Source organism: Haplochromis burtoni, unplaced genomic scaffold (assembly GCF_018398535.1).
Source record: "Haplochromis burtoni strain Fernald_Lab_line unplaced genomic scaffold, NCSU_Asbu1 Contig_28, whole genome shotgun sequence".
In the NCBI taxonomy this organism is placed as follows: domain Eukaryota; kingdom Metazoa; phylum Chordata; class Actinopteri; order Cichliformes; family Cichlidae; genus Haplochromis; species Haplochromis burtoni.
The window spans coordinates 135,879-157,078 of record NW_024582389.1 but is presented as its reverse complement, the minus strand read 5'-3'; the positions used below and the strand labels follow the sequence as shown (position 1 = coordinate 157,078).

The following is a 21,200-nucleotide window of genomic DNA, read 5'->3' as shown; positions in this document are numbered from 1 at the left end:
AGAAAAAACAGAACTCTATTATAACTTAAAAAATGTACAATAGCCGGCCATTAATCTTCTTCCCCGAAGGTATCTGCATTTAAAGTCTTAGTGATCAGGGAAAGAAATAGGGTATAAATGAACCTGATTTTATTAATTATTTCCTGCCAACACACTTAATAATTTTGATCTAGTACACTGTTTTTCATTGTCATTTACTTTATTTTTATTTTTATTTTTTATAGCCTTTTTGACTTGTTATACTCTTGGGTATTTTTTTAAGGGAAATAGGGCAATGATGTGGTGCATGAGAAAGCTGATGGGGTATCATGGGAAAGGCTTTATTTGGCTCAACAATTCCACCGCAACTTACAGAGTGATGCACATTTCTCCCCCTTTTAGCTTCAGGACCACTTACACAGCTGAACCACATTCTTCAGTCTCCCTCTTGAATATTGCACACTATCCATCACACAAACGCACCACTTACGTTTGGCTGCATGTGACAAGAAACAGTGAATTAATCAGCTTTAAATGTTTCTGATCTGATTGTTTCAAAAAGGGAGCTCGGAGTTTCTAATGGGAGGAGCTGGCGGCTTCCACCGACTCTCATCAATTAACAAACAATAGCTGTTCGAACATGGGCCTGTAACTTTATCTTCATCATAATGTGACAGACAGTGTGTCTTCCAGAGTGATTAATAGTGGGAGCTGATATTTTGAGACTGTTAATTAGATACAGTGCAGGAATAATGTGCTATATCCCTTTGGCACTGATTTACACATTTAAGAGGTATGAAAACTCAAATCAAATATTCATCAGGAAGAATGAATCATTTTTAACTCGGTTTTTCTCAGGTTTTTTTAGGCTCACGCGCATCATGTGACCAGCAAAAAAACATATTAGCTTTATTAGCAAGGATAAGATAATCGCCTGGTTGCAGATTTTCAATCCATTGTCATGAGTTTTTACTCAGAGTTGAGTGAATATCGCGTAGCATGGTGTTGTATTTTAACCATGACATGCTCCACAGGAAGACGTGTGTTTCACAGCCCGGGCTCATGTGCTGTGATGTTGAGTTTTGGGATTGTTTTGTATGAAGATCGATGGACATACAGCGCTGTGGCTGTTACTGTATATCCTGACATTACATGGAGAAGACTGGCGATTTGATATTATAACAAAACTGTAAGGGAAAGGCCACAATACACTAGAAGCTAAGGCTAAAGGTAGTCTCTGATACAACATTTAAAACATGTGATAAAAAGTCCTGGGGGAGCTCAATCAAGCAGCTCACGAATTTTCCTTTATCCATATTTGGCAATTAAATCAATGAACAATGAAAAAAAATCCAACATCACTTTTATAATTACTCAACAAAGTCAACACATGTAGTTTTTATTCATTATTAATATCATTATTATCTCTTATATTTCTTGTGGCTGTAAATGCTAAGTATAATTTTCGGCAAACGTAAATGTGACCAATCACCAGCCAGCGATTAAACTGTTAGCAGTCGGACGTACCGCCCACGGGACATTGGATGGTTTAGGGGACTAATAGGACTGCTAAGGGGTTAAAGATTTCCATGAAGGGCAGCCTCTCGCTTCACTGTTCATTAATGAATCCATTCATCACGTCTCGGCCTCTACACGGTGTCAGCTCAAGGTCATTACTAATGAAAAAGTCACCTTTGGGGAGGTCAAAGAGGTCAAGCTGTCCGTGCGACCCACCAGCTAGCATGAGAGCGGCTTCCCTCACACATCCTGAGGAATGCCCTGGTCTCTGCAGCCTGAGGAGGGAGGGAACACAAGGCTCTCTATCATTTGGTGTCCCTGCTATCATTTTTAAAAAGGTTTTTAAATGCCTGCATGCAATTACAAATCATTCATTTTGAACTGTTGACAGCAGTCATGATTTTACTCTTCATTTCATTCAATTTGGCAAAATTGAAAGCGGAACTTGGCAGGACCCTGGTGGGGACTACCACGAGGCATGAGGGGCAAAACTAGGCTGCTTTGAATCCTGTGTTTGTTGGAGATACTTTTGCACAGCTGTTTCTGCATCTTTTTGCCATCACAGGTGGAGGTGAGCTGAACATGCTGGGCTTGGAGATAATAAAGCGCAAATAAGAGTCAATAGAAACAAGAACAGAGCTTTGGCATCAAGATAATGGCATGTGCCTATACTGCACAAGCAAGTTTAATACAGTTAAGCAAATGTACTGTGTTTGTGCAGCACAATACTTCCAAATAGACCTATCACAGAGGTTGGCAAGGTGCATAGTGTAGTTTGCAGTGTTTTAGGTCTGCCGCACATTTAACCCAGAACTATAAACCAAGCATTATCTCTGCGGGGAGGGAGGAAAGGTAATGCTTATTTCCCCCATAGGAAAAAGCTCCAAATCTCCCCCAAAACCTACAGGATGACGGGGGAAGATGTTGAAACACTGTAAGCAGCAGCAGCAGCAGTGATGGCAGCAGCTTAACTCCTGGAAGAGTCTATGTATGCCCATACCCTCTGCATTAGAATAAGTACTGGCAGATTAGGTGCAGTACTGTGATTACGCGGTGTGTTGGATATATGTTAAAGTGGGAGGAGGGAGTCATGTGAGTGGAGCAGCAGACTTGGGTTTGTCTAGTAGAACAAGCATGCAGACTTTGTTTAATGTTGTTATCCATGACAAATAACTCAGAATCCACCAGTTGCCTGGAGTGTGCTTGTTCTAAATGCGTCTAACATTGCTTCATCCCACAGTCCAAAGACATGCATGTTAGCTTAAATCAGCGGTGTCCAAACCCAGGCCTCGAGGGGCAGTGTCCTGCAGGTTTTAGATGTGTCCTTGATCCATCACAGCTGATTTAAATGGCTAACTGACCTCCTCAGCATGTCTTGTAGTTTTCCAGAGGCCTGGTAATGAACTAATCATTTGATTCAGGTGTGTTTACCCAGGGTGACATCTAAAACCTGCAGGACACCAGCCCTCGAGGCCTGGAGTTGGACAAGCCTGGCTTAAATGGTGTTTCCAAATGGGTAGGCATGGTTATCCAGGGATTTTCCTGGTCCTTCCAGCCCTCCTTACCCTGAAGATGGACAAGCAGTTAAGAAAATGGATGGTTAACTCTGGGAATGAGAACTGAGCATTCTTGTGGAGCTCTTTAATCACACACACCATGGGTAAACTCAGCTCAGTTAGTAAAGCCGTCACTAAGCTTTTAGTCATATTACATGGTGCGATACCATAGTTTCGAATCAGGTATGTCGGATTAAACATGGCTGGATGTGTATGAACATTTACTGAGCTTAGCAGACCAGGCTCCATGACAGCTCAGTCCACTGATGAGCAGGACGTTGTCACACAAATAGAAAGCAGTGAGTTGCCAAACTCTTGCTGCCAAGATCGTGAGAACGTTCCGATTTGTGTTGAAGTCCTTTAAGGGTAACTGTTTGTTTCTGGCTTACAATAACTGTGTTAAATTTAGAGGAAAAAAAAAAAGCTCGCTGTTCGCTATTTCTTTGACTTGCTTCTACATCCTCCGCAGTTTTATTAACTCAGTGGGGGACTGTTGGTTGTAAAAGAAGGGAAAAAAGAGACACCTACCATCAGAAACTTTCGTGAAGGAGCAGCGTAGAGGGGGAGAAAAGAGACAAGAGACGGTTAGTGAGAACACGTTTCACTGTTTTTAAGGTGATGTGTGTAGCTGACAGCACTGATGTAGTTCAAAGAAAACAGTTCAGTATGAACTATGAAATGCTTTTGAGCTACAAATAAACGCAGCAGTTTTGGGGGTAACGTAAACATCCTCACTGTTGAAACAAAATGAGTTTTTATTTTAGTTTAAAAGTTATTGTTCAACAGAATAATCAGTTATTTATCATCTCATATTTATTAAATATTATAATCAGTATTTTTTTGTACTGGAGCAGTGGTGGCTGACAATGATCATCTGTATGCTTAAGTAGATATTCCAGTAATAACCATAAATCATTTGTCACTTGCAGCATTTCAAATTAATTTAAAGTTTGTCTGTTTTTTTTTTTTTAAACTTATTTTTCTTTAAAAGCAAGGACATTTGGAAGTGACCTCAAACATCTGAGTGGCAGGGTACATTACATGATCAAATGAACACATTTACAGTAACATGACCCTCATCCACTGGATCGATGGGATGAGAGATGGAGACGGGAACCAGTGAAAACCAAAAACTGAAGAAGAAACTGAGGTGGCGAGGAAGACTGGGGAGCGGGCAGCGAGTGGGAGGAATTATGTGAGAGTGAGCAGGAAGGAGAGGAAGAGAGGAAGCAAAGATATGAGAAGATCAAACAGGAACAATCACTGGATGGAGAAAAAAGGCAGATGGAAGGCGATCAGTGGGAGGGAGATAACACCACGATCATTAGATAGATGGGAAAAAAAGAAGAGGGCGGCAGCCATGTATGTGGAGCTGGAGTTATGAAGAGAGAGGAAACTGATCATATACAGCACAGGCTCATTAGAGGGAGAGAGGGAGGAAGCTCACACAGAGACCACATTTTAGGAGGCATTAAATGCATAGAGGAAGAAAGCTGAATCAACCCATACGAGCATGAACTCTCAAAGCTACCGCGTATTGTGGTAATGAATAACTGAATAAGAACTGATCTTCTAAATAAACAGCCGGCGTTATTTCAGTCCAACTGGGAAACAGTCATCTTATGCAAACCTGAATATTCAACATGCTACCAGAGAATGATTTTTACAGTAACAGTTGCAGAAGATGTGTGCCCAGAGGCCTGAAAAACAGCGGGGATCAGTGAACAAAAACACACCGGGGGGGCCGCTCACTCCCACACACACACAATTACTGTACCTCGCGCACAACAAACACGCACGTTCTCGCAGGCGTGTGTGAATCGATACACTCTGGTGGCGCAGGCAGGCAGCAATTAGGCTACCTCACATAAGGACACTTACAGGGCTGTGGATAATTCAAAGGCTGCACTGAGACAATGGTGACTCTTGTGCGTGTGTGTGTGTGTGCACTTGTTCATGCATCAGTGCCTAAGGAGAGGCTGAGTTCCTGACAGAGAGGGTGGTAAAATTACCCAACCTTTTCATGTCTGTTCTCTGCATCTTTCTTTCTTTCATGTTTCTGCACGATTTATGTAAAATCCTTTGAACAACTTTGTAATCCAGAGCCACTGATTGCATCCCTTTGCAACACAGGCCTTGAAGGATAATGCTGCTATTATCCTGCTTTATTTTATTTTATTTTTGTTTTTTTCACCAATAAAAACCACAGAAAAGACCCAAACCAGCAACAAATCTCACCGAGCGCCCTGGTTTCCAGCTGATCATACAATTCTTTAAAAATGGGTCGTAATTATGTTGTTTCATTTTTCGGCTCTGCCACGTCTTGAGGATGCAATATTTAGCTTTGATATTTCCTAAGTGAAATAAAATAAGTTCTGCTTTAACAGCAGCAGGTCAGTGTTAAATAACTAAAGATAATTTACTGGAGGGCATTTAGTGCAAACAGAGTAATTTTTGGAGCACATTGGAGGGCTTTGGCTGCTGTCAGCGATGGCTGATTTGGGCCAGACCGGTGAAACTCCCCTTTCTGTCAGTGTAAATAAATTTAACTACACATTTAACCCATGAAATAACTCAATATAAGGAAAAGAAGTGTAATTTCAACAGTATGTCTGAGTTTTTTGACATGATAAAGAAATGTTTCGGTATTAAATGAAAGAAATCTGTGCTTAAATGGTAAGAACAAAATCTGTTAAATTACAGAAAAAAGTTCCAGTAGCTCATTGCCCAGATTGTCCTGTAATTTTAAACAGAAGTTTCTGTTAATCCACAGATGATCCACAGAAAAACACAAATCAAAATTTATGCTAATTTATTTTAACCATTCAGAGGGCCAGATCGGACTCTTTACTGGGCCAATTCTGGTCCCTGGACCTTATGTTTTGCTTGCTGAAACTAACTTTAAAAGTGCATGTGACACATGTGGAGAAAAGAAAGCAAAGGGGAAGACAAACACAGACACTAGTAGCTGCTACTGACTTGCCAGGATGACCATGTCCATTCCCCAGAAGATGCTCATGATCCATCCGACCATGATAACAGCTGTGAGGATCTGAATCAGGGCTGCTGCTACGTTGAGCCAGAATACACAGCAAACACCTCGCTCTGAGATCAGCTCACTGCGAGCGCCGCACAGCACTGTGAACGCTGAGATGAAGGTGCCTGTGGGAAAAACACCACAAGTCATACTGTTACCAAAAAAAATCCAAGAAGTTATTGTTTTAACAGTTCTGATGTACTTTGCTATCAAATATCTCTGCGATGTTTATAGTCCGACATGATAAAAACCTTTGAGGAGTTTTCCATTCTGGTTAATCTCCAGCGAGACCAAAACAGACTCCGGATGAAATGAACCAGAAAGGGTTTTTATATTGTTTCAAACAGAAACATCACACAGGTAAATTGCACTTACACAACTTAGTGCTTTGAGACAAATGCGGATATATTGAACACAATAAGCCTTCAACAAAATCATGTGGAGTAATTTGTAGACAGCTATTCAGGGCATGAGTACACTTAAAGGACCTTAAATGTACATGAATGTGCAAAAGTCTTGAGTCACCCCTAATTTTTTAACATTTTGGTTCTGAAGAGCCAGATTGTTTTGTTACTTTTTAAGGGGTCTCAAGCAATAGTTCTCCAGACTTTCTGAAGGTCTTTCAAAGGTTTTCTTTGGACATTGGCTGCTTTTCCACTCATTTCCAGGAAAGTCCTGAACAATCTATGCAAGAATGCCAAAACATGACACAATTGGACAGATATAAAATAGATAATTCTGTACCAACAAGCTGATTCCCAAAGAATCAGAAATTTTCTCAGTGGAAGTTTAGCTCTCAAGAAGCTAACCTAAAAAAGGAAAACTGGAAGTATCAGTCATGGACTGACCTCCCCAGAAACCGGACCTCAACATTAGTGAAGCAGTGTGTGATCATCCAGGAAAACAGCTTTGAATGTCCTTCAAGAAGCCTGGAGAATTATTCCTGAAGACTTCTTAAAGAAATTACATCAACGCTTGTCTAAGAGACTTCACAGGTTGTGTTGAAGGTTGTTAGATCTGTGCAAACGAGGGGTGATATAAGACTTTTTTGCAGTACTGTATTTACAAAATGTTATGGTAATCCATCAAAGAATTACAGTCTGCTACAGTAGTGAACCAGAACATCTCTCTTTATTGGTTTGAAACACACAGTCACGGTCATGGACAGTAAATGCTGCATTTCTTCTCAGCACTGCATCTGTACTTAATCCCTGAAGAGAGATAAGAAAGATTTTCTGTGACTGCAGCTGTCAGTCATGACATTACTCCCCGCCAGAGATGGGCAGTAACGCGTTACTGTAATCTGATTACTTTTTTCAGTAACGAGTAAAGTAAGGGATTACTATTGCAAAAACGTAATTAGATTACCGTTACTTTCCCGTAGGAACGCTGCGTTACTAAAACCGTGATTTTTTTGCGAGAATGTCTCATGACAGTGACGTAAGCGAGTGCGACGTTCGTGACAACAGCTGTGTGCAGATCAACAATGGATCATATATGAGTGCGGGAGAGAGTATGAGCGTGCAGCGTTTAAAGCGTGGAAGTACTGACCTTACTTTGAGTTTGATTCCATAAAAAGTGACAAAAACATTAGTGTCCGTTGTGCGTGGGAAGAAAACTTCTTTTTACAGCGAAAAAACCCTAAACTAAGCAGCCGAGTGAGCTACGACGTAATGGGAAACTCACAGAGAACACAAAAAAATATTATTTTATGTGCTGGAATGTGCAGAAAATAGGTTTAAATGTTAAACAAATTTCTTCCAGTCAGAGAATGTTGCATATAATTAAATTTTTGCTTGATGCATAAAGTTAAAAGATTAAAACTAATAAAACAAGTTTTAAAAAGAGACTTTTCCATTTGATTACATTTTGTATGATGGATTATGAGAAAAAGTAGAATTGGGCTGAAAGATCTATCGCTTTATCACCTATTCAGGTTGTAAATCGTGTTTTTAAAAAGTAACTAAGTAACTAAGTAATTAATTACTTTTGAAAATAAGTAATGAGTAAAGTAATGGGATTACTTTTTGGGGGTAGTAATCTGTAATTAGTTACTGATTACTTTTTTCAAGTAACTTGACCAACACTGCTCCCCGCTGTACTGCATCAGGTCCAATATGAACAAAAGAAGGAACTTATAAGCCTTGAACTCAAATCAGTGTCATAAGAAACACTTAAAATGTGAAAAATTATCTTTTTGTTTTAGTTTCAGGACCCTTGTCCCATCCCAATTAAGAAAGCAAAATCATCGTAAACAATGATTTTGTAAAGCCGGTTTGGGGTTTGTTTGTTTGTTTTTTTAAATTCAAGTACAACAATAGTTGTTATCTTAATATTTATTCAAACTTTCAGAAATGAAAAGTGGTAGATTACTGTTAACAAAAGAAATTTGACTCACTGCTACTGTGTAGCAGTAGCAGTGAGTCAAATGATTGAGCTTAAATGTGCAGTCACCCCCTCAGAGGCCCATTCTGGGCTAAGAAAAACCAGCACTTCATTTTATGCATTCAGTTTTGTTTTTGTATTATTATTATAGGAGCAGTTGAGAGCTGCCCAATTTCTAAGATGTTAAAAGCACTAATAGTATTAATATAACGTAGTAAAAGTAGTAAAACACTTATTAAAACAGATTTATTTACTTGTTTACTCTCAGTACTTCGTCAGATCTCTGTATACAGTAAAGATGTGCATGGAAATAACAGCAGCTGTATAAGGTGATACAACCAGTCAAATACAACAGAGAAATAACTGAAGCTAGACTAAAGAAGCTGTTCTCTATGTTTTGTTTTGGGGTGTTTTTTCTGTGTCTAAGAGAGAGAGTCAGTACTTAAGGTTTTCCCGGTGGCAGGTACCTGGCCATTGCAGCAATGTGTCTATGCCCTGGAGAAAAAGCACATATACTGGCTGTTTGTAATAGAGCTGAAACAGGATTATCTCAATGTTCAACTCTTATCTGTCTGAATTAAGTCCAGTCGCACTCCTTATTCTGCTATCTGAAAGCCTGGAGACCATCCCCTGCACAGTAAATGCTCTGTGTGAAACTGTATGCACGAGTTTGAGCATCCACGTATACAACTCTGGAAACCTTCTGGGTCCAGTTTTTCAATGAGTGCATAAAAACTAAAATCAAAAAATAAACCTATAAACAGAAGACAAATTCCATTCTTGTGACATTTGCAGAATATAAATGCTCAGATTAAATCATTTTGCAGACTTGTGGATTTCAGACCCACAGTGTTTAAAGTAAAGATGCTGCAGATGTCATATTTTAATTAGGTCATATTTACTCACAAGTTCTTGTTGAGCTTAAAATAGCTGATAGTATAGTATTTTCTCAAAGTCACAACACCAAAGAACCTTTTTAAGACCTAAAAAAGCCTAAATTGTTCAAACAATCAGCTGACGCTCCGGCTTGCTCTCCGCAGGCTTTTTGTAAAGACTAAATACTGTGAATATTGCATGCGACATAAGAAATGCCTGGTGGGCGTTGTGTGCATCATGGCCTTGGCCCTTCCCTTTCTGCCAGCTCCATTTCTTGTCACATTGGTGAAATTCAAATAACACAGCAAGCAGAACAGGTGGGGGGAGGGAGGAGCAGGCTCTGCCAGGCTCTGCCAGGCTGCCGGCTGTGTGTGCTTTTTTTTTCTAAGTAGAAAGGAAAGGCCAGCTCATGTATAAGTTAGTTTCTCACTTTTTTCTCTGTTTCATTTTCTTTTTCTCTCTCTCTCTCTCTCTGCTTCAAAATTTCCATCCAGTGTCAGTCTCTTTCATTAACTATGCGTTTGGAGACAGTTGTATCGTGGTGAATCTTTCAACAGAAGCACTGCAATAGTATGAGTCTGGATTGTCCGAGCACATCTGATGAATTTGAATGACATAAAATGTAATATTTACTCTCACAAGGCTTATACATGACTGTCACAGAAAAGTAAGATAAGTAAGTACATAAATTGGTGGAAAGGAAGAGATGAACCCTCATATTTTCTTTGCTCATTTCAAAGCCTCGAGCAGAAAGAGCAACAGCGGGCTAAAATGAGAGTCCATCCAGGACCGACGTGGTCTGATCAGGAGCAGAAATTTTCAGGTCACAGAGGCCACACCCACCAGCAGATGCTCTGGCTGCCTTAGGTGCTGCCCACCTCCAGACATTAGCTGTGATTGACAGCCAGCTGGTAGCTGAATGGTTACGCATCACTTCCGTCAGAGTTTTGGCATGCACAGAAGGATTTCTATGGTCTGTTTAGTTTTACTTCTTCTGCATGACTTCCAACGTCAGCGGTCTCTGTCAGGTACTGTTCACATGTGTTGCTTTCACTGGATGCATTATTAGGTACACCTTGCTAGTACTAGTTTGGACCCTCTTTTACCTTCAAAACCCCTCAATTCTTCAATACTTAGGTAGGCTGTGGCATTTTGACAGGCTGTCAATCTGTCACAGGGCTAACCTGCCATCACAGCACAAATCAAGGCTGATCAGACCAAGCAGCCTTCTATTGTTCAGTTGTAGCCTTAGTTTCCTGTTCTTTTCTGACAGGAGTAGTGTGGTCTTCTGCTGCAGTCGCCATCTCTTTCCTGGTTCGACATGTTGTGCATTCAGATGTGCTCTTCTGCATACCTTGGTTGTAACAAGAGTTACTGAGTTACTGTTTACTTCCTAGCTTGAAGCAGTCTTCTCCTCTGACCTCTGGCATCAATAAGGCATTTTTGAGTCATCGCTCACATCCCAACAGAGTAGTACTGCTCACTGGATATTTTTTCTTTTTCAGGCCATTTTCTGTAAACTCTAGAGATAGTCTCAGTAGATCAGCAGTTTCTTAAATACTCAGCCGAACTGGCACCAACAAACATGCCATGTTCCGAGTCACTTTAATAAACTTTATTCCCCATTCTGATGCTTTGAACTTTAGCTGCTTGTCTTGGTCATATGTTTGGCTGATTAAATATTTGTCTTAACAAGCAGGTGTTCCCAATGAAGTTTTTGCTGTCTGTTCCAATATAATTTATCAAATAGCAATGCAGCTAAATATTAGATCCGCTTTTGAAAAAACAAAACAATTTGGAGTATTTGTTTGGCTCAGCACACCAAAACCTACAAGTTCATTCTTCGAAATTAAGAAATATTTGAATCTGAGAAAGCAGGATGATGAAGGATAACTGAATGTAAAACCAAAACAGTCAACTGAAAGATACTAAAATGCTATAAGAACTGCAGAGTTGGGCTCTTCGAATTTATCAGTGTGTCACTTTGTCAAATAAAACCACATTGATTAAATAAGTTTAAATTAAGTCAAATTATTAAGTCAAATTATCATTTTGGCATTAATGATCACTTGCCAAGTGAATATTACCATGAATATTGCATAGGGAAAAAATGATATAACTTTAAATATATTTCCAAAATTATTATATGTTGGATTAATTCTTAGATCATATTAAAACTATCAAAACAGTAAATTGATCAGTGGAGAGCATTTTAGTCAGCATGTAATCAAAGAGCACAGAGCTAACTATAAGGAAAATACTCCGCTAAATAATCGCAGCTGGGCAAAACCTGAACAAATATATGTGCTTAACAATAAACTTTGCTTAACAATATACGTTGAGCTGATGCAATAATAAAGTCAGAATAAATCTTTCAGTTTTCTGCTAGAGAAATCCAACAATCCTCTAGGTGCGAAAAGCTCTTGGCTTCGTTGTATGTCGCATGTGGGATATTGTGAGTACGTACATGCGTGTTTGTGTCTATGTGTGTCAGTAGATATTACCCAGACTAATTACTATAATTACACAGAGAACTCTACAAAGCACCCACTGGTAGTGTGGGAGGTTAATGATGGAGTGTAAGAGTGTCAAGACAGCAAGAGAAGCAGACATAAAGGGAGAGAGAAAACAGGAAGGAAGAGAAAGGACCAGAAAACAACGGAGGATGTGAACTGTAAAGCTGTGTTGATTCGATGAAATGGTACTTGCATACCAACTCAAAGTAACCAGTAATCAGGTGTATCACTTAAGTATCGAGGTACTCCACCTTTAAAGCCAGTCCACCTTAAAGCTGACAGGTGGAAAGGGAAAAGCTCCCCCTTTATATAGATGTGAAACTCCTCCTTCCATTGACTATAGTTTGCAAGTCTTAGATAAAGTTTTGTTGTTGTTTTTAAAAAAAAATTAAATATTGAGGGAAAAGAGAGAAAGAAAGATCATCAGGTAGTTCAAATCTAAAGAAAAAAAAATGCATTCAGCATTTTCTTGTGAAAAAATGTACCTTAAAATTACAATTTGTTAAATCTCACCACTCGATCTCAGTAGATTGCAGTCAACTCTCCTGTACTGGGTTTCATGGGTAGCTGGTGTACGTATTTTTTTTACTCTGAAGGAGGCCGTAAAACTTTGTTGAAGGAGTTTGATACAAGTCAGTAACTTACATCACAGTGATATTGAGGTGACCTGCTGAGGATATACTGAACCTCTTTGTCAGTAAGTGCTACAGTTTTTGCCACTATTAGCTGCTCTTATCCTCTTTTACCTGCTGTTAGCCTCTGTTTGCTGCTCTTATCCTCTTTTACCTGCTGTTAGCCTCTGTTTGCTGCTCTTATCCTCTTTTACCTGCTGTTAGCCTCTGTTAGGTGCTCTTAGGCTCTTTTATCTTTTGTTAGCCTCCGTTAGCTGATCATAGCCTGTTTTACCTGTTGTTAGCCCCTGTTAGGTGCTCATTGCCTTTGTTTGCTGCTCTTATCCTCTTTTACGTGTTGTTAGCCTCTGTTAATTGTTATTAGCTTATGTTAGCTGCTCTTAGTCTCTTTTACTTGCTCATAGCCTTTGTTAGCTGCTCATAGCTTCTGTTAGCTGCTCTTAGCCTCTTTTATCTGTTGTTAGCCTCTGTTAGCTGCTTATTGCCTCTGCTGCTCTTATCCTCTTTTACCTGCGGTTCTCTAAAGTAGATAAAACATTGCTAGACCTGAAGAGTTAGCAAACTATCATTCAGTGTAATTAAACTGTCTATCAGAGAGTAAGTGTGCTTTTTATGACACTCAAGCTTAACATTAGCTCTTGGAATGTTAGTTTATAACCAGTGTTAGTGTAACATGATACAAAGAAACATGTTACAGTAATCGCATAATATTTTTCAGTAACAGCTACAATTTATGTGGTTACTCGTGTTATAAGGGTTCTTCAGTTATCTGCAGGCTGGGTGGATAGAAAGAAAACATATTAATAAAAACGTCTAAACAATTAGACATGAATCAATGTATATTTCTGTGTACAATATTCTTTTTCTTTCTATCAAATGACCTCAAAAAATGGTGAAGTAGGCTGACTTAATCCCTAACTAAAAGTACCATATATTTATTTATTTTGTAAATAAGAGCAGTTGTGCACTGAACACACTGTTATGTCACCCACGTGTTAGACCAGTGACAACTGATTCATTTTGTGCACTGACTTTTAGATACCACACGATTTTTAAAATAGTTGCTGCTGATTGGGTAACACTTCTGACAAAACCACCAAAGGAAAAACAAACATACTTCATAGACAGTTGCACAGTCTTTCAGTGAAATGTTTTTCAGCCTGCAGCCATTTGCAAAGCATTTTTAGGCTGAACCTGCCCCTGACTTTTAAGGAGTATCACCTCACTGGACATATTGCTTTTGTTACTCAGCGCATCTTTGCTAGTGTTGCTTTTAAACTCAAAAGTCACGGGTTATAACAAAACTATGGATAACATTCCCTCCCTTGCAGAGTAGCTAGCCACCTACTACTAAAGAACTTCAAGCAGCTTTACATGTTTTTGTGTTTGCAGCCAGTAAAGTGTTAGCAAAACAGCATGTCTTTGGCTCAATTGGCTTGCCCTGTGAACACATATTTAACATGAAACTAAGTCAAATATCCAGGTCAGCCTGTGCTTTGTCGCCCTGCTCTCTTCCTTGTCATACATCGTTTGAATTTGTTGGAGGATGACACATTCTGTCTTAGCAAATATAAAGTCCTCAGTTTAGAGAAAGCTAATGACAACAAGCAGCGTTCTTGGCTCTGGTGACGAGAGAGCATGTAGCTCTCGGTTAGTCCCTCTCCAATTGAATGACCCAAGCTGGCAAGCTAACGATCTCTAGTATCTAAATTAGACCAAGAATGAACGCCAACCTGAGTGAAACAACGATTATTAACATGTACCTGTTTTTAAAAAAACATTCATCACAAACTCCAATTCTTTTTTTATTCATCATTTCCTGCAAATATGATGCAACATTCTCTATTTCTGTTGGTTTTACATGTCAAATTCAATGTATTGAATGTCATCCTTTATGTGACAGAATTTAGTTTGAGCAACCACTGAATACAGAATAAAGAATGAGGAAAAGCTGCCAGATGCCAAAAAATGCTAATCGAGGGTTGTTTTTTTTTTTCTAGTATCAGAAAATGTAATGCTGTTGCAGAAATGGGACTGACAAAAAACCCATACACTACTGGATTATGTTTTAAATTAGTATTTTTAATGAAAACGTGTGCACTATGAGCATTAATCATGCAAATTGCTTTTGCCCAGTGCTGTAGACAAGTGAGACTGAGTGGAGTAAGAGAGGAACACTGCTAATTTTAGTGCAAGTAAACACATGAAAATTCAGACACGAGATATCAACAGAACTCAGCAACGACACACTGCAGTGTCTCTAATATTACATGCAGTCAATCTCACAGGAACACACACACTGAGAGGACTAAGTCATATATTCACTTAAGTGTTTTAAAGCTTCACACTTTCCTCTCCTCTTATGGCAAATATCGTAATGCAACCAGTGACCCGGAGTTTCTTCCACAGTAAGTGTGCGTAATTATTTACAGCTCTTGTATCAGTTTACACTGAAGCTGCTAACAGCTTGTGTGGTACTCGCCTGTAGTTTTTAACTCAGTCTCTGTTACATTGCTGGGATGATATAAGATTCTTGTTCTTAACATGTCAGCAGGCAGAGGCGGGGTTAATGCAAAGTTTAATCACGTAGGCTTGTGAGACAGAGGCTGTTTAAATCCTGAAAGTCAACACAGAGGTGTAGTCGTTGATTTTAGAGGCTGAGGAAACACGTCTGGCTAGATTTGAGCCTACTAGTCAATATCCACATGATATGTGAACTGCCTACTATGCATGAAATGGTTTGACTTTGACACCACTGTTACACAGCTCCGTGCAAAGTTTTTACACTTGATCTGTTTGTGGAGATTAAATAAATGGTATGTAACATGTTAAATATTCAGCTTAAGAAGTACTATTAGACATACTTTGTCACATTTGAAAGACTCAAGGCAGGCCGGCTGCTTTATCTCAATGCTTTTGACTCATGGACAAGTGTGCCCCAACAATCAGACACAAAGGAGAATCTTTTGTCTTTAACCTCTGGGTGGTCTTGGGTCGATTTGTGCCATTTTTCATTGTTCGTATACACGCCATTTGCACTGTGTTGAACGGAATATAGCCAACTTTTCCAAAAAAAAGTCTGGTTACATATATTTCAAAATTCCAGTCTGACTCTCTTAAATTAGCTTCAGTGGCTGAGCTACAGATAAACTTACACTATTGGTCCTAGTGGTCGATTTGTGCCCCATTGAAACCCATTATAAACGCTATTTCCCATTCCACGGTCATTACAACCAAATAATGGGCCATCTTCCGAATGTTGGTGGTACTCGGCAGTCCGGGCCTTGGAATTGTATCTTTTGGGAAATATTTGATTTCTTTGTTTTTTGGGGCTAAAAAAACAGTGCGGCCATGTGACGAAACCGGGATATAAAGGGTTAAAATCCGCGAAATGTAATTAAAACTTGATATGGATATTTCAAGGAGAAGTAGGTCTAAAAGATTGGCTAATTTAAAGTGGAAAAAATATTAATATATAGATATTTTATGGCACTTTTCATGGCGTGGTCGATTTGTGGCTCTAAGCCCAATAGTGTATGCATTTTTCTAGGACCCCCCAGAGGTTAAACAAACCTGGAGCGGATCTTTAGGTTTCTGTAGTAATAGTGCCAGAGATGTCATACCAATAATAGTTACTACTGCGCCAGGTGCTGTATCACCTGTTATCCTGACCTGTTGTACCTTTGCATGAACATGAATGTCTGGGGGGCTTTGGCTCATGTCCAAATTCAATTACACATTTCTAAATTTTATTTTGTCGGCAGGCTGAATAGATCGAGACGCTCTTTTCAGTCCCAGTCAGTTAGAGCCAAACTACACACACACACTGCCATGCATGCATTGTGTTCATTTTAGTCAGGGTTGTCATGGCAACAGCTATTCAATGAAATGTCAATGCATTCAGGCAAACTGACACACATACACGCACACACACACTGTAAACACACGCTCTTCGATGAAGGGCTGCCGTGCTACTTTCTGCACATATTAGGGATCAATTTTGTGCTCCTGTCAAGAAAAGGGAAAACAGGTCAGCGGGGGTTTGCTGACCCTGTTGTAATGTTTGCTGCAGTCTCGAGGAGTCAACAATTCAACACTTAAAGAAAGGTGGCAGCAAACAGACTCCTGAATGTGAGTCAAAAGAGAGGAAAATAGGAATGAATGTGAGAAAATAGTTGGGATTTGAAGGCTATTTTTAGATGGAAGTATAACAAATAAACACGGCGAGAGTAGGGAGGAGTATGAATCCCATGAGATATGCCCACTAGATCAGAGGGGGAGGAAATGTGGGGAGGGGGAAGTCTCTCCCTTGGTTATTTGGTGAATTGAGCTCAGGTATGTTCCTTATAACTGATGTTTTCCGCATGTCACCAAATCTTTTTCCTCATAGTGACTTTCACTTTATTGCTTTCTACATATTCTACTTTTTCTTGAAATCAGCTCCTGACGTTCTGCTGCGTTTGAATCAAACCACTGAACTGATGAGTAAACAGCTGTGTGTGAATGCCGGGGTGCGGACGCGTGTGACTAAATGTCTTTCAAAGCCTTATGTAGCAGTATTAATTTGTTGACAGCCACTCATTATATCTGTATTTGTGTGTGCGCGTGTATCAGTCTGGCGGCGGCGGTGGGCTTTGTTATGTAGTGGCGATGAGCGTATCTGTGTGTCATTAGCTACCAGATGTTACATAATGTGACAAAGTGGAGGAATTAGATGGAGAAGGCAGAACAGAAGGCAGAAACACCCTTCCATTAGCTAATGAGCTGCAAACCCGGTCGATGTCTGCTTAGAAATACACACACAGCGAGACCACCGGCTTCATCACACACCTGAGAATGTGTGGGTGAACTGTGCACACATTAAAGTGAGTCAGACTCAGCTCTGCTGCTTTGTTGTCATTTAAATTCATATTTTAGTTTTCTTGTTTTGGGATTTTTTGTTACAGATTTAACTAAATGTGAAATGGCTTTAAATGTTTAAAATCCTTTTTTTTAAGTTTCAATTTGGATAAATCTACAAGTACTATGCTGTCAGCTCCAGGAGCTTAATTCAGCTCTTTCATACACTTTTGTAGTAAGAAAAAAAAACATTTCTAAATAACATATTAAAAGAAAAAAAATGCAATTTGTGTCCATTTTACAAATATGATGATTAGTTATGGATTTGTGTATCATGTGATTCCCATAACATGAGCTTTGTATGAAAATGACACATGTTGAGTGTGTCCTCAGTGAGGATGTGTCTACCTGCTGTGATGATGTAGCTGCACGGACTTTATTAACACCTGGCAGACTGAGCCCGTGAGCTTCTTACTGTAACACAATGTGTGAGTGGGGTCTTATTCTTAACACGTTTCTCACACATTTATGGAAGTAGTCAGGAAAATACAAGCAGGGGGACTATTTTTTTCACTCCTCTGAGTTTTCTGATCTAATTCATGTAGTATTTCTTTTTTCTTTTTGCCTTTACATTTGTACACCTCGTCTTGTGAGTTTGCTGACTGTTTGCACCTGAGCCCCAAACCAAATCAAAAACCAGGTGAAATTAGAGGGAATTAGAAAAGGAAAGAAAAAGAAAGTGTGATTTATCTTACCAAGTCCAGGTATGAAGGTATTCAGAAAAAGACAGATGACCGCCAAGGGGAAAGGCATAGTGGGAATTGCAGCTCTCAGGGGGCCTTTCTTCTCCCTGACCTCCACCACCACTCCTCCACCTGCTGTAGGGCCCCCGGACATGGCTTTAGTCCCCAGATTATCATCTGTTTTGACACGCCCCTGCTCCGTTCCTCCGTCTTTCTGTGCCATCTCTCTTTTCTCTTTAGATTAAAAGCAGCTTCAGGTGAGTGGGTGAGATTTGTTTCCCCTGGATTAGGATTTAGATGAGGGCAAAAATAAATGTCAAAAATAGTTGTATCCACAGAGGATTAGCTAAATATTCAGCAGTTCATGTCATCAGCTGGCTCTCCACTCACAGCTTATGACACATTCACTGGCAAATAAACAGGAGCAGCAACAAGCTAGAAATGTGAATTTGTGGCAAAAAGGGTTAAACTGTTTATAGAAAAGCAATGCATATTTAATTTTATTTGAGATGAGATATATTTTTAAAGTCAGCTTAACAAATGTTCACACATATCCACGTCTCAGGAGAGCAATTGTCTTCAAGAACATATGAGGGAGATGCAGAGATTCGTCTGAAAAAGTAAATTTAAATCAGGGAAAAAAGTCTCAAACAAAGCAGAAGTTTCAAAATCCTGCAACTGTGAGTCCTTAAAAAGCACTGTGTCCATCATCAGAAGTCAGTGACATCGTCTGTTTGTTCCCATACATGTCCAGCATGTCCTTAAGGAAGCCTCCTTAAAATATTTTCAACATCTTCAGTAAAGTCCTCAAACTATGTGCTGCAATTTCTTATTTTCTTTCTTTCTTTCTCTTTTTTCTTTCTTTTTCTTTCTTTCTTCAGTAAAATCCTGCTAATCCTACACACCTCTCCAAGACAGAGAGCAGACAGCGCACACACCGACCCCCGTTTTTCTACTACGTCTCTCTCTCTCCCTCTCCCTGTTTTCTCTCCCTCTGCCCCCCTCGATTTAAAGGAACAGTGCCATCATTTGCTGCCTCTGAATGAAGTCGATCCATAAAGCTAATGCAAAAAATTACACACTGTTGCTTAAATTATCTTGCATGATGACCCTAAAGAAAACCTTTGCACGATTTTTCTGCAGCTTAATTCCAATCCAACTGATTACAGCCCAGTCCTTTTTGTTTACATTTATTTAATGTGTTCACACATCTCCACGAGCGCTTTATGTGAGCGTCAGATAATGGTTGAGAGAAGACACACATTTACAAATGTCCCCAGTTTGTAATATAGATAATTACAACTGATGGATTGTGTAATGATTGTGTAATTGCAGCGCTCATTTTCAAAGCTACCTGCTGTTCTTTCCCGTGAATACACAGCTGGGTTTACAGCAGGTTTACAAAACCGAGAAAGAAAGGAGAAGGACGGGAAGCTGAGACAAAGCAGATGAGGGATGAAAAAAAGAAGAAAACTCAACAGTGGAGAGCGAGATCAGACAAAGAGACAATCAAGGTGTCAGTATTTCAGCTATCATTAATGTAATAGCTGAAATACTGACATACCACCCCCCCCCACTCCTCCCCTGACTTCCACTTAATCCCCCATATCTCACTTTTCAACTTCTCTTCCTCATCTTCTTCACCACTTCTCCAGTCTGCTCGCGCGAGCTTTATTTAAACACAGTTGCAAATCTGCGAAAGCCTGAAATTAATCTCGGTCTCAGTTTTCATCTCTCTCTCTCCCTCTACATCTCTCTCTCTCATTTCTGTTTGGTTTCCTAGCAACCCAGGAAGCTGAAGGTAATTATACAAAAGATATTGATCTCTACTTTGTGGTCCCTCTCTATCCCCCTCCTATTTTTCCCATCTCTCCCACTAATTTCAGTTCAATCCCTACTTTTAATTTCCTCTCATCTCTGAATCACGGGCGGTGCTGTAACTGCCGACTCGGCTGTAGTTTTCTCTTTTGTTTTGGTTATGCAAAGCGGCATTATTATGTGTCTGAAAGTCCAGGACTCTCAGAAATCTGGACCGATGAACTCAGTCATCGTTGGATTGTTGAGCCAAAGGCATGTGGTGTATGCCTATTACCATGACAACATGACAGGAAAAGTAATAGTGTTTTAAAAAAACAAAACACATTTCACAATTTATTTACAGTGAGCCAATTGTAATCAAAAACAATTTCTCATTGTAAGAAAAATGTACATTTGAGCTACAACAGTTTAATACTACTGTTTGGATTCAGGTTATAAGGATATTCTGGCAGTTATACTCCAGTCTCTATAAATAGCTTGATGCAGATTTGTTGGCGCATCCGTGATATGAATTTCTGGTTCCACCACATCCCAAAGGTGCTCTATTGGATTGAGATCCAATTACCAGGGAGGGCATTTGAGTGCAGTAAACTCATGTTAAAGAAACCATTGTTGGATAATTTGAGATTTGCGACATGATGTGTTATCCTGCTGGATGCAGCCATCAGAAGATGGGTACGCTGTGGTCATAAAAGGTTGGATGTGGTCAGCAATACTAACCAAGTAGGCTTATTGCAGTGCAGTAGGGCCCAAAGAGTGCCAAGAAAATATCCTCAACCACCACCAGCCTGAACTTCGTGCTTTTATGTTGTTTAAACCAAATTCTGACACTTACCACCCAAATGTCACTGAAGGAATCATGAGTCATCAAACCAGACAATGCTTTTCCAGTTTTCTATTGTGACATCTGACATAAACAAGTCATTTTCACCCAGAGAGCTGCTACTCATTGGATATTCTCTCTTTGTGAGGCCATGCTCTGCAAACCCTCCAGACGGTTGTGTTGGAAATCCCAGCAAATACTCACCAGTCCATCTGGCACCAACAACAATGCCACATCAAATAAGATGTTTACCGTTCTTTCCCATTCTTATGTTCAGTTTAAATTTTAGCAGGTCACCATGACCATGTCTGCGTGCCTAAATGCATTGAATTGCTGGTACGTGATTGGCTGATTAGGTATTTACATTAACAAGGAGTTGTGGTATCTAATAAAGCAGTCAGTTACTTACACTCACACTACTGATGTAGTTTGGTTTGTTATCTTTCTTTAATTATAACAATAAATTAGCCTTCTTACA

The 21,200-nt window shown here is 39.6% G+C and overlaps 1 protein-coding gene across 1 annotated transcript; it reads right to left on the bottom strand.

Annotated features, from left to right (window-relative positions):
- Positions 1 to 1,562: 1,562 nt before the first annotated feature.
- On the bottom strand, positions 1,563 to 19,047 carry stum (stum, mechanosensory transduction mediator homolog). Its single transcript, XM_014332172.2, has 4 exons — positions 18,094 to 19,047; positions 6,033 to 6,215; positions 3,582 to 3,590; positions 1,563 to 1,772 (listed from the first exon to the last, which is right to left on the bottom strand). The coding sequence occupies exons 1-4, from the start codon at positions 18,302 to 18,304 to the stop codon at positions 1,738 to 1,740; spliced, it is 438 nt and encodes a 145-aa protein (XP_014187658.1). The 5' UTR covers positions 18,305 to 19,047; the 3' UTR covers positions 1,563 to 1,737.
- Between the last annotated feature and the right edge of the window lie 2,153 nt (positions 19,048 to 21,200).

Excerpts from the sequence above, each read along its gene's own strand:
- stum (XM_014332172.2), bottom strand. The coding sequence starts at position 18,304 with ATGGCACAGAAAGACGGAGGAACGGAGCAGGGGCGTGTCAAAACAGAT. Across the intron at positions 6,216-18,093 it reads TACCTTCATACCTGGACTTG|GCACCTTCATCTCAGCGTTC; the intron begins GTAAGATAAATC and ends TTTTTCCCACAG.